The sequence below is a fragment of the Podarcis vaucheri genome (assembly GCF_965113315.1).
Source record: "Podarcis vaucheri genome assembly, chromosome: 13".
Lineage (NCBI taxonomy): Eukaryota > Metazoa > Chordata > Lepidosauria > Squamata > Lacertidae > Podarcis > Podarcis vaucheri.
This window is the reverse complement of record NC_138751.1, coordinates 12,765,855-12,779,849: the sequence shown is the minus strand read 5'-3', so window position 1 is coordinate 12,779,849 and position 13,995 is coordinate 12,765,855. Positions and strand designations below refer to the sequence as shown.

Sequence of the window (13,995 nt, the reverse complement as noted above, 5' to 3'; positions counted from 1 at the left end):
ATAAATAGGTACCGCTCCGGCGGGAAGGTAAACGGCGTTTCCGTGCGCTGCTCTGGTTTGCCGGAAGCAGCTTAGCCATGCTGGCCACATAACTCGGAAGCTGTACGCTGGCTCCCTCAGCCAATAAAGCGAGATGAGCACCGCAACCTCAGAGTCGGTCACGACTGGACCTAATGGTCAGGGGTCCCTTTACCTTTACCTAGTGTTCTTGAGCTACCACCTTCATTCTTGCCCTGCCTTCCGGCTTTGCCAATTTCCCTTAATTCTCTCCCAGACAACCACACATGCATTGCCCTGCGAGTACCACACAACATCTTCCAGCCGCACCACCCAAGCAGGAAACAGTTGCTGCTCATTCCCGCTGAATATTGGCAGAAGGTGGAGCAAAACAGGGTCCTGGGAGTGGGTTGTGTAGTGTAGTCTTCCACCAGCCTGCAGCTCCCATCAGCTCCATTTTTGCAGTTCACAACACATAGAAGGCACCAGGTTGGCAACAGCTGGTGTAATGTGACAAGACTGGGTTGGATGGAGAGTTGAGGTGTGAGCCATTTGGGTGCTGTGATCCACTCCCTGTCGAGAAAGAAGATGATGGAAAGCAGTGACGGGAGCGGAGAGGTCACAGCCACGCAATCTCTTTAAATTACTTTTGCCCCACTTTAAGAGTCATGGAGGAAACTGGGAAGTGTAATTTGTTAAAGGCGCCTTGTTTGTTTGTTTATTTGTTACATTCAGATGAGGCTGGGCAGGGTTTTCAACCCTGACCTTCCAGGTACTAAGTCCAGCACTCTTAACCGCTATGCAATTGCTGGTTCTTGAAACTACAGTTCCCAGCACCCTTAGCAAACTACAATTCCTAGGAATTGTAGACCAGAAAGAGAGAAACTTTAAATTAGAAGCAGCTGTCAGTCGAGAAAGGGTTGCAGGGCAGAGAAGAAGAAATCAACTTTCATCTTTCTTTCTTTTTCTCCTCTTTATATCTTTATCCAAATATTTGCTGTGTATATGTATTTTGTTTTTTCTAGGGGGGGGGGAAAGAGGATACCTCTTCCTTTATTTGACTTGTGGGTAGTCGTCCCTCCCCCCCAGCCAGCTATATTTAATATCCATCCCATGGGGTTTGGGTTCTTTGCTTTCTCTCTCTCTTGACGTATGCAGGATGCCATAGGCGAAAGGAAAGCACGCCTCCTTCCAGGATTCATTGTTGCTGAAAAACCTCCCTTTTTGCTGCTGTTGGTGGTGGTGGTTCCCCTTTATTGCTCAGGCCCTCTCTTGGATTAATTTGACAATCGGGTTGCATATTTGGTGTAATGAATTCAGCTACTGCTAGCTGTGGGGAGGAGGAAGGTAGAAAGATAGCAACTCAGTAAGCAAGTTTATATTGAGTCAAAGCCTTGGTTCACCCTACACTGACTGGCAGCAGCTCTCCAGTGTTTTAGACTGGGGGTGTTTCTACCTGTATCTGGAGATTCAACCTGAGACCTTTTGCAAGCAAAACAGTTGCTCTGCCGCTGACCTATGACCCTCACTGCTCTCTTACTGTTAGATGTTCTGATCAGCCATCTGTTGGCTCATGGCTTCACTAGGGTGTTTCTCAGTTCCTTCAAATCATTTATACCAGGGGAAACTCCCAATAAAAAATAACTAATCCTTGCCTTTAGGCGTACAATCTAAAAAAAAGGCACAGCATGAAAGGAAAAAGGGAAGGAGAGGGAAGAGGAAAATGCATGTACCCGGGCACTAAATTCTTACTGTTACAAGGCTCTTACAATGACCAATTGGTATAGAAATGAGCTGGCTCTTTAAAATTTAACTGTGTTATTCAAATGGAAACACATATCTCCAAATGCATTTACTGTTTCATGAAACAGCATGACGATTGAGGTCCTCTTCAGAGCCATAGAAGCTAGAAAGCTTTTGCTTGTTTCAAAAAAGGTGGTTCACAAGACATCGCATTGGTGGGTGAGACAATCATGGGATTGCATGCAGTTTAGCAAATTGTGTTCCCTTCTTCTAGTAGAAAGAGATGCTCATATCACTACCCATCTGTGGTCTGTTGGCCTAAAAGTATAATCTGCCACTTTTTGGTAAACTTATGGTAAACCTGCTAGCTTGGTTTTTTCCTATTGCTCTTGGGACTGCTGAGTAGAGAATCACTTGCACATTAGATTATCCTCTGTCACCTTCAAGGTCTCCAAATTCCATTGGTCACACCCACATTTAAAGCACTTTGATGTCCCCCCAAAGAGTACTAAGATCTGTAGTTTGCCTCTCTAGAGAGCTACAGCTCCCAGGAATCTTTTGGGGAAAACCACATGTTTTAAATATACATTAAATGTGTTTTAATTGTATGGTGTGGATGTGACAATTATGTTTTGATCCTTATTGATTTATTAACGTGCCCACATGCTACATCTGTCAACAGCTAGTGGAGAATGGAGCCCCCATGTTCGAAAGCAGTATACCTTTGATTGCCAGTTGCGGCAGCAGGGGGTGGGGGGTGGGGTGGGCAAATAACTGGAAATGGCTATCTCTATCTTGTGAGCTTACTAAGCTGTTAGAATGCTGTGGCCAAGTAAACCTTTGATTGACTCCAACATGGTAGTTCTCCCTCCCCCCCCCTCTCTCTCTCCTTTTCAAATTCATACATTTCATTAATTTTACAAAGATTTTAACATTTCAAGGTTTCACCATTTCTGCATATTCCATAAGTTTTTGTATCCATTCTTCCTTTGCTGGGACTTCGGCTTCTTTCCATTCTGGGCGATTAACATTCTTGCTGCTGTAGTCACATACATGAATAAATTTCTGTACAATTTAGGTAGTTTTGTCTCTATAATTCCCCAAAGAAAAGCTTCCGCCCGCCCCGATTGTTTTAAGCAATTCCTTATATATCATTTCTAAGTAAGCTTTCACCTTACCACAAGACCACCACATAAAAAGAACCTTCTTTCTCTTTGCATATTCAACACTTGTTTTAGATTTATACATACCGTACATTTCCATGTAAAAGACTAGGTTTGTTTATTAAAAAATCATTTGAAAAATTGGGGGGGGGGGTCTTATCCACGGATAGTGCATAGTGGGGACGTGGGATTGGTTGCTGCCGCAAGCCGGAGATTGTCAGCAGCTATAGGGCATGTTGGAGGCTGCAGCAAGTGCTGATTTTGATTGCCTGTCACTTTGGCGATTGGTCAGTACGATAGCTGGCTCTTGCGATGCGTGCGAGTGGCAGCGCAGGTCATGTGGGTGAGCAATTTTCTGCAATACAGTGGTACCTCGGGTTACAGACGCTTCAGGTTACAGACTCCATTAACCCAGAAATAGTACCTCGGGTTAAGAACTTTGCTTCAGGATGAGAACAGGAATCGCGCAGCAGCGGCACGGCGGCAGCAGGAGGCCCCATTAGCTAAAGTGGTGCTTCAGGTTAAGAACTGTTTCAGGTTAAGAACGTACCTCCAGAACAAATTAAGTTCTTACAGGTACCACTGTAGCCCCCACAATAAAGCTCAACAACTTCATTTTTAGTCCCCCAAAATAGGGGGCGTCTTATACAAAGAAAAATGCAGTATTTGCCAGTTTCCTTGGTGTTAAATACCAACGATATATCACTTTCAACCAACATGGTGGTTCTCATCTCTTTCTTTTCCCCTCTATCTCTCTTTTTACAGACCTGGATACGGACAACCTCCCTGCCTACTGTTCACTTGCCCTGGGAGACCCGCCTCCCTACACCTCTCCCCTGGGAATCCCCTGCCCTCTGCATCTCGGTGGGGGCCGTGCAGGCATGCACTCCCCCCCACCCCGGCCGGCTGACTTGGACGGCGACACCTTTGAGAGCCAGCCCGCCCGGCGCGTCCGCCTCGGAGGCTCCCGTGTGCTGGAATGCCCCAGCATCCAGATCACCACCATTTCGCCAGGCCGGCGGGCCGAGGAAGATGACTGGGACTCCTCGCCTCGTGACTACCTCCTCCTGGAGGCTTTCGGGGGCTACCGCGAGACCACCCCGTCTTCCGGCTTCTTCACCCCGAGCCCCGCCAGCAGCGGCAGCGTCTCGCCTTGGAGCTTCTTTTCGGACGACGAAGCCCCCGCCGGGGACGATGTGGAGCGGGAGCTGAACGAGGCAGCAGCCCGCTTTGCCCTCAGTTCCCCCTTGGGTTCTCCCCGGGGCTCCCCCAAGCCATGGTCGCCCGCCGACGAGTCGTGGCAGCCTTACGGCGCCAGCTATTCCCCAAGCAGGGCCACAGAGGATGGATGGATGCTCCTGGGCCCGCGGCCAGCTTCGCCCTGTGGCAAGCGGCGGTACTCCAGCTCTGAAACGCACTCCTCGGCATCCCCCTGCCTCTCCCGGAGGGGCAGCCTTGGAGAGGAGACCCCAGGGGAGACCGTGGAGGCAGGAGGCGACACGCCGCCCTTCAACTGTACTGGAGCCCGACCGGCCGAAAGCATCCCCCAGAAAGCCCGGAAGACCTCGACCGAGCAGACAGTGGCCCTGACCAGGAAGGAGGAAGGGAGCTGCAATGGGGAGGATGGGGGCAGCGGCACCACGGGGGGCTATGGACTTGGCGTGGGGCGCAAGGAAGGAATGGATTACCTGGCAGTGCCTTCCCCACTGGCCTGGTCCAAAGCTCGCATTGGAGGTCACAGCCCTGTGTTCAGGTAAACCAAGACTCTAACGCTCTTTAAAGTTTGTATAAATGGTCCCCTTCTTCCTTCCATGCAAGGATGTTGAGAGTTTGGGTTGGAACCATGGCCTGAGAGAGGGTTTCTAAAAGCGGTCATCCAGGTGGCTTGGGGAGATTCCCAAGCAAGGCATGATGGGAATATCCATCTTTGGTGCTTATCTCTAGATCTTGGTAGCCGAAGGTGGATGGCTTTGCGAATGTGGAGTTACAAGTTGGACAGATCCCTAACACACACATATTATTAAACTAGTCTGGGAATTGTAGCTCTGTGAAGGGAGCAGGGATCTCCTAACAGCCCTTAGCAAACTGCAGTCCCCAGAATTCTGTGTGGCTTCCAACAGGATATTAAAAACACAATAAAAGATCAGACATTAAAATCTTCCCTAAACAGGGCTGCCTTCAGATGTCTTCTAAAAGTCAGATAGTTGTTTATTTTCTTGACATCTGATGGGAGGGCGTTCCAGAGGGCGGGTGCCACTACTGAGAAGGCCCTCTGCCTGGTTCCCTGTAACCTCACTTCTCATAGTGAGGGAACCGCCAGGAGGCCCTCGGCCCTGACCTCAGTGTCTGGACTGAAAGATGGGGTTGGAGACGCTCCTTCAGGTATACTGGGCCGAGGGCGTTTATGAGCTTTATGAGAGTGCTTTAAATGTATTGTGTGGATGGGGCTTTGCTTCTTATCTTCCTCACATGTAGTTCTTTAGTTCACCTCTGGACTATCCATAGTTTACAGGCAGGATTGTGGAAATTTAGGTTTGTGCAATTTAAAGTGGATTAAAGTGCTCTCGAGCAGCAGATCCACTTTTTAAAAATGGACTTTGGGCTCACAGGGCTCACAGGTTCACAGGGATGGGGGAAATGCGCTAAAACGTGTAGTGTAAACAAATGATCAATGAGGAAATGCTGGGCTCCCCCCCCCCCCCAGCAGGAGCTTACTAGAGCTCAGCTCTGGCACCTCTCAGGTGGGGGCAACATTGTGATTCTAAGAAAGCATGGGAGAAGTTCGTGGTGAGCTCTGGCACCCTTTGCCCCCCTGGAAAAATAGCACTGAGGAATTGTATAACCACTGCACAAGCAAATCAAGATGAAACCTCATTGTCATATAACCTGCCCACAAACAAATTAGAAGGAATGCTCAGTAAAGCACAGGCGTCTAGCTTTTTCGTAAGCTTTGCGCAAGCTAATCAGGACGAATGCCCAATTAGCAGGGCATCTGGAGCAGCCCCAGCGATTGCAGATTTCCTGCCCTCCTAGCATGGATCCTAGCTATCTTCCTCTAGCATCCAAAGACCTTCACCTGAGCATGCCGTTGTCGGGAACTGCGGATGGGGGTGGAAGCCATGGCTCCCTCCCTCTCCCACCCTTAAGCCAGCCGGTTTGAATTTGCCAGCGCCATTGCCGGCTCTGTGGTTTGGCTGCCAGAGTTTCTGTTGTATAAAAACAACTTGTCAGACCAGACCAGGCAGAAGGGCTGGTGTCTCTAGTTACACATCCCAGACCCCAGCTCTGCATGCAGTGCTGGGGGCGGACGGGTGGGAGCTGGCGTAAACACGCAGTGCCTTGTTCCCTGTTAAGGTAAGCAGCTGGATTGGAAGAATTTCCCCTGCATGGTGGATCAACGTCATGACCTTTGAGTTCAGGGGCAGTGGCTCCATCCATTCCCTCCTCCACCCCGTTTGCAGTTCCAAAGCCCATAGCCAGGAATATCCTGCCAAGCCAAGTCCCCCGTTTCTTCAAAGCAGAACTTAGCATCTCTTAAGCCAAGCTTGTGAATGCAATGGGTTAGCCTGCGACAACAACCCCACGAGAACTAAAATACAGTAGACCTTGCATATCTTGCCGCCTTGTTTGCATAGATTTCTATAAGGGTGATACTGGCAATTTAGGTCAGCCTTGCAAAAGCTGAGCTGCTGCATTAAAGGGACTAAATTTGCAAGCGCCAAACGGCTAAATCAAAGAGCCTTTGGGTGCGTACACAGTACCAGCTTAAAGCGCAGTTGGTTGTCCTTTTCCCCAGCTGGTTCTGGGGAAAATGCATCAAAACTATTTCATAAGAAAGAACAAGACAGGTACAGGAGAGAGATGGATTTTGGCTGACATGCATACACCACTTCCCAAAGTGACAGTGGGGAGGGCACTGGATACAGAGCAAATAGTGTGTAGACAGCTTTTACCCTTTCTTTTGGGAACTCTTCTTCTGCACGACATGTACAAGGGGGAAGGGTTTTGCAGGAGTCCTTGGCCAAACTCCCTCTGTATGCAAATTGAAGGAAGTCTCATAGAATAAGACACCCAGTTTCATAGCCTCTCTGCATGTAAAATCTATGGCAGGCTTCCTCAACCTTGGCCCTCCAGGTGTTTTTGGCCTACAACTCCCATGATCCCTAGCTAGCAGGACCAGTGGTCAGGGATGATGCAAACTGTAGTCTCAAAACATCTGGAGGGCCGAGGTTGAGGAAGCCTGATCTATGGTGTGGCCACTTCTTGGATACGGTGTACTCAGAAACCCGGTCTCTGAAACCGGACACAGAGGTCACAGAGAAGGGCGACCAAACACATGGAACACCCGCTGTTTGGAAATGGCCTTCAGCAGGAGTCTGCACATATCTCAGGCTTATATGGTCCACTTTGTCTACCAGCCAGAGCCAGGTGCAAGACTGTGGGCCAGCCAGGGGAGCATATGCTGAGAGCAGAGTAGCTCTGAGCATATGCCTGATCCAGCAATTTGAGACCTATATCTAAACAGACCTCATAAGTCCTTTATCTCTCATTCACACCAATCCTGGTTTCTTCTCCGCCACCATTCTTTCATCGCAGAGCTTTCCAAACTGTGTGTTGGCTGCAGTGTGAATGCTCCTTGTGCTCCTACCGGGGCTGGAAAGAGATTGGTTTAATCTCCAGTTTGCTAATAACACTGAATTACTGTGTCACAAAATGATGCATGTCTAAAAAAGTGTGTCACCCATATGAAAAGTTCGGGAAGCTCTGCTCAGGGCCCTCTTAAGCATATCTGGTGCCGTGGTGCAAAGATCCCTCCGGTGCCCCCCCCCTTTCCCAGGGTGGCTCCTCCGGCGGGGAAGAGGCGGAGGCTGGACGCGGCACCTCCTGGGTCAGCTGGCCGCTTCGTGCCGCGGTGGCCACTGCAGGCAGCAAAATGAGCAAGCGGGCCTATACTGAGCGAGGGCTCGTGCGCCGCTCCCACTGAGCGTTGGCTAGGTTTTTTTCCTTTTAGCCTTCTGGTGCCCTGCAGAATTCAGCGCCTGGAGGCTAAAAGGGGAAAAACCTAGCCGATGTGTGGCGGGAGCATGCTCACTCACTCAGTGCGCTTGTTCAGTGTTCCCCGGACTCTTGCCTGGTGCCCTCCAGAACTTGGAGCCCCGCGCTACTAGCCTCTATGGGTAAGACGGGCCTGGCTCTGCTTTATAGCATTCTCACTTGTTGCTGCTGATAGTCAACTGGGAGTCTGGAACGCTTGCTGAATTACTTCAGATCCCCCAGAGGTCCACCAGTAGCTCCTGATTTGCCTTCTGCCCACCCCAAATCTTAAGCATTTGAAGCTTTTCAGTTGTTTTTAAAATATATCATTACAAGAGCAGCTTCATCAGATCACACGTGGTGTAGAGCAGGAGGTAGCCAACATAGATCATAGAATCATAGAGTTGGAATAGACCACAAGGGCCATCGAGTCCAAACCCCTGTCAAGCAGGAAACATGGTCCTCTAGATGTTCCTGGAGCACAACTCCCATCTCCCCTGATCATTGGCCATTGTCCATGCTAGCTGAGGGCTGATGGGGAATTGGGAGTCCAATAAACATCTGCAGGGACAGCCCTGGAGAAGAGAAGGCCAGTGATAAGGAACTGCCTTTGCCAACAGCTCTCCCATATATAACTCTGGGTTGCCCAGAAAAACATGGATTGGCTGACATTTGGGACAGGCCAGAGGGCTTCTTTGTACAACGAACAATTAATTTGCAAAGTACGCCAGCCTTTTGTGTTTTAAGCGCACTGGCCTGCTAGACAGTGGTGGCAAGCAATTGCATGCAGGAGGCTGCAGAGCAGGGATGGGGAACCTGCGATCTTCCAGATGTTTGCAGGAGTAGAGCTCCCATCATCACTGAGCATTGGCCATGCTCGCTGGCACCGAACGGAGTCCAGTATCGCCCAGAGAGCCACAGGTTCCCCATCCCCATTCTGCCCTGCTTTTAATTTGAATTCAGCCTGCTCTTTTATTTCCCTTCTCTTCCCTCCCCCTCCCCTTTTATGAAGATTACCCGCTCTGAGACCCCACAGCTAATTCTCCCCTGGCCTCCTTGCTGGCCCAAGTAGGACTAATTCAGCCAGCTAGCCCTGGTGACTATCTAATGCTTATTAGATGGATTTCTCCCAAATTGATTTCTGAACTTTGAATTTCATTGTTATTCATGTTTTTATACTGTATTTTCTGCTGCTTCTACAATTAAGTGTTTTAAATTTGTTGTTAGCTGCCCTGAGCCTGGTTTTCTGAACCAGGAAGGGTGGGGTATAATTAAAAAGTTATTATCATCATCATCATCATCATTATCCCTGCTGTACAGGCTAGTGAGCTGTATCACTCCTCTGCAGCCAGCATAGAAACAGAGTCCATTGCCCAGGGATGGCAAGAGGCACTTTTCCATCCGCAGAATGTTGTAGGAGGGACAGAGAGCTCTCTGCAAGGCTAGTAACTTTTGTGGAGTTACATATAAGGCAGATTGAATTTGGGGCCACATGGTGGCCACTGGTTTGTTTAGATAAGGGCATAGGAGGACCCTGTTGGATCAGGCCTATGGCCCACCTAGTCCATTTCTCACTGTGGCCAGCCAGGGTCCCATGGCCAGCTCACAAGGAGGACCTGCATGTAACAGTGTCTACTTGTGATTCCAGTGACTAGTATTCAAAGGGATACTGCCTCTGGCAGGAAGGCGAAGATAGTCACTGTGGCTAGGGACAAACGGATATCCTTATCATCCATGAATTTGTCTAATCATCCTTTAAAGCTATCCAGGATGGTGAGCATCGCTACTTCTTTTTTTATATAAAATTTTTATTGGTTTTTCACAGTTTATATAAACACAAACAATACACAATACAAACATACAAAAACATAAACAAACATGTATAATTTCAAATCCTCTTTTCTTAAACCTTACTTCACCGACTTCTCCATACCTCCCCTTTCCGCATTCCAATTCCCAAATTAATTTCAGCAAATCCTCCCCCTTACTTTTATCAAATTTTTCCTTGTTCTTTTCTTTTACTTAATCTTCCACAGCTGTAATCCCCTGTTTTCTATAACTTCAACATTTTAGTCCTCATTAATTTTACAATGTTTCTTAAGATATATTTTAAATTTCTTCCAATCTTCTTCCGCCGTCTCTTTCCCCTGGTCTCGGATTCTGCCAGTCATTTCAGCCAGTCCCATATAATTGATCACCTTCATCTGCCACTCTTCCAGGGAGGGTAGATCCTGTGTCTTCCAATAGGGCATCACTACTTCTTGTGGGAGAGAGTTCCACAGTTTAATGATGTGCTGAATAGAGAAGCACTTTCTTTTGTCTGCTCCGAGTCTTGCAATGTTCAGCTTCATTTGAGAAAAACTTCTCTCCATCCACTTCATGCTGTTCATCATTTTATAAACTTCCATCATGCCTCTTCGTACTGTACCTCGGGTTACATACGCTTCAGGTTACAGATTCCGTTAACCAAAAAATAGTACCTCGGGTTAAGAACTTTGCTTCAGGATGAGAACAGAAATCATGCTCCGGTGGCACAGCGGCAGCGGGAGGCCGCATTAGCTAAAGTGGTGCTTCAGGTTAAGAACAGTTTCAGGTTAAGAACAGACCTCAAGAATGAATTAAGTTCTTAACCCGGGTACAGTGGTGCCTCGCAAGACGAGAAGAATCCGTTCTGTGATTCTCTTTGTCTAGCGGTTTTTTCATCTTGCGAAGCAAGTCCATTGAAGGATTAGCGGATTAGCGCTATTAGCGGCTTTTAGCGGCTTATCTGCTGATCGGATCAGCTGATAAGCGGCTTAGCGGCTTAGAAAAAAGGGGGGAGGAAAAAAAACAAGCAGGAACTCGCAAGACATTGTCGTCTTGCGAAGCAAGCCCATAGGAAATTCGTTTTGCGAAGCACCTTCAAAACGGAAAACTCTTTCGTCTAGCGAGTTTTCCGTCTTGTGAGGCATTCGTCTTGCGGGGCACCACTGTACCACTGTACTTGACTTATCTCTAGCTAAGAAGCTCCAATTCACAGAATCATAAGAGCTGTAGAATTGGAAGGGACCCTGAGAATCATCTGGTCCAACTCCTGTCCCAGGCAGGGATCAAACCTGCGACCCTGGTGTTATCGCCACCACACTCTAACCAATGGAGCTACCTCAATTTCTGAGCTACAAACTCAGGTTGCAACCTTTCCTCATAGGGTAATTCCTCCCTCCCCTTGATTGTTTTGGTTGCCCCATTCTGAACCTCCCCCCCCCCCCGCGATGGACCAATTCACGGAGAATCGATCTAGTTATGGCAGTGAGCTGTGATGGCAAAACAGATCATGTTTTGAAGCTGCATATCTCTAGATACACTAACATGAGCTTGACCAAACTGTGGGAGGCAGTAGAAGACAGGAGTGCCTGGCATGCTCTGGTCCATGGGGTCACAAAGAGTCAGACACGACTAAACAACCACAAAATCTCTAGATACGAGCTACTGTGGACAAACTGCTTGGTTTGCATCTGCTTTCATTGCTGAAAGTAATCCTTGGGCATCTCTAGGTAATCCTTAGGAGAAGCCCCTTTCTGAAACCTTGGATACCTGATGCCAGTATCTATAGACAATAATGAGCTATACTGTATACAATTTGATTTGTACATCTTCCTATGCTTTTATGTTCTCCTTGTGGTCTTCCGAGGGCCTCTGATTGGCCACCATGTAAGAGAGGATGGTTGCATGATATGGTTCTTAAGTCTGAATCCAGCAGGGATCATGATCTGGAGCAAGAGAAGTGTGAAATGGGTACTCACCAGGAGTGTGCTCTGAATGAATGCCTATGTAAAAAGTTTTCTGGCCTCTGACTAGCCCCTCAGCTACGGCAAGCTCAAAATTGGTGATGAACAAGCCAGGAGAAAAAATATATATATTTGAAATACGTGAGGGCTAGTAACTCATTGTAGATCCCTTTGCAAGGCTTGCAATTTATGTTCTTAAATATTACTAACTGCAAACTTGGGAAAGGAGGCTGGAGGTTCTGCACTGAGTGCCTGTGAGCATTGTAGGTGGGGAGAAATTTAGCTGGTCAAATCTTATGTGCCTTTTTAATAGTTGTTTTGAAGTATGAACTCTGGTAGGACCTGCCATCCTGTTGCAGCCAGGATGGGGGGAGCATCACCCACCATCCATTGGAAGAAAAGCCACAGCATCAGGGTAGATCGCATGCTCTACACGTGTGATGTTCCAGGTTCGATTCCTGACATCTTCAGTTCAAAGGAGCAAGTGCCATAAAAGATCGCTGCCTGAGATCCTGTCAGTCAGAGTAGAAAATGCTGAGTGGGCTGGGTAGACAAATAATGTGGTTTGTTACTTAACAGCTTCCTGTGTTCCTGTTTCCACTTTGCTGCAGCTACATATTAAAGGTACACGAGTCCCCTGCTGCATTCCTGTTTGGGTTGCGAGCAGGAGGAGGTCGGACGAGGTCACTTCTAGTGCCTAAGTCGTCAACTTCATGGTCCTTCCTTTCGCCCATTCCCCAGGTCTTCTGCTCTCCCCCCTCTGGACTGGCCTCTCCCCAGTCAATACGAACAGTATGAGCTGAAAATCGAGGTGCAGCCCCGAACTCACCACCGAGCCCATTACGAGACGGAGGGCAGCAGGGGTGCTGTGAAAGCCGCTCCAGGAGGACACCCTGTGGTGAAGGTATCTGAGGGGTGGGGGGAGCTAACAAGAACCGGGATAAGAACGGAACCAGGGGGTTGGGTGGGAGGAGGGACAATGAACTAAAAAAAAGTTCCCACTTCGCATCTCTCCTGGAGGAGCCAGTGTGGTGTAGTGGTTAAGAGCAGTAGTCTCGTAATCTGGGGAACCGGGTTCGCGTCTCTGCTCCTCCACATGCAGCTGCTGGGTGACCTTGGGCTAGTCACACTTCTTCGAAGTCTCCCAGCTCCACTCACCTCACATAGTGTTTGTTGTGGGGGAGGAAGGGAAAGGAGATTGTTAGCCGCTTTGAGACTCCTTAAGGGGAGTGATAAAGCGGGATATCAAATCCAAACTACTACTACTACTACTACTACTACTACTACTACTCTTCTTCTTCTTCTTCTTCTTCTTCTTCTTCTTCTTCTTCTTCTTCAACCACAGTCTCACAAAACGACTGTAGGCCAGGCACAGGGAACTCATGGCCTTGAAGTCATCAGACAACAACTCCCATTATCCCATGAACATTGGCCCTGCTGGGTGGGGCTGATGGGAGCTGGAGGTCAAAAACTTCTGGAGCCTTGAAATGTATGGTAATGTAGAAAAGGCAATAATGCATTCTCCTATGTATCATGATTTCGCCTTGAAAGTGGGCTGAGAGTACACCTGAGCATGTGTAGAGTATATTTATTCTCACCACATAATCACAGGCTCCACCTCCATATTTGGCATAGGAGCTGGTAAGGCTTTCAGGATGAGGGCTGGGTGCCACCTTTGCCATTTAGCCAGGTAAAGCCAGCTTTGCTTTCGACACCCTTTATTCCGTAAGAGCTCATATGCATTTTTAAATTTTCTGCTATTGTTGTTATTTTTTAAAGCCCTCTCCTCTGCCCCCAGCCTCCAGGGAGCTTGTTGTCAACGTAGGTTTTTTTTTTTTAAAAAAAATACATATATAAATATCTCGGCATTTTCAGCCAAGCTAATCCAGAAGGGAAACTTCCTTTTTTTCTTTTTCTTTTAATTCTCTTTTCTTTGAGGGCTGGTTTGAAAGTCTCCATCCAGAAATTTGAAAGATGAAAACTATTCCCACTTCAAAGGCTGCTTGCGGGGGCCAAAAAAAGGAAAAGAAAGAAAGACAAATGTCACGGATTTTGTTTGCAACAAATTGTGAAATAGCCGCACGCTAAATTTAGATGAGTGCCTTTTAAATAAGTGGGAAGGTTGAAACTTTTAAAAAACAAAACCAACCCACGGCTTTATGAGAGTGAGGGGGTGATATTTGGCCTGCTTGTTCTTATAGTGACAGGAAGGTTTGATCAGTGCGTGTGTGTTTTTGTGCTGTGATGCAACTTTCCCTATACTGTACTCCATCTCTTTGTATCCTAGTTTC

General features: G+C 47.9%; 1 protein-coding gene across 1 annotated transcript in view; it reads left to right on the top strand.

Moving 5' to 3' along the window:
• Positions 1-13,995, top strand: part of NFATC4 (nuclear factor of activated T cells 4) — a 31,042-nt gene that overhangs the window by 4,944 nt on the left and 12,103 nt on the right. Inside the window, exons 2-3 of the mRNA XM_082195772.1 lie at positions 3,669-4,656; positions 12,446-12,608. Coding sequence (XP_082051898.1) covers positions 3,669-4,656; positions 12,446-12,608 — 1,151 coding nt within the window. The remainder of the gene's footprint in view (positions 1-3,668; positions 4,657-12,445; positions 12,609-13,995) is intronic.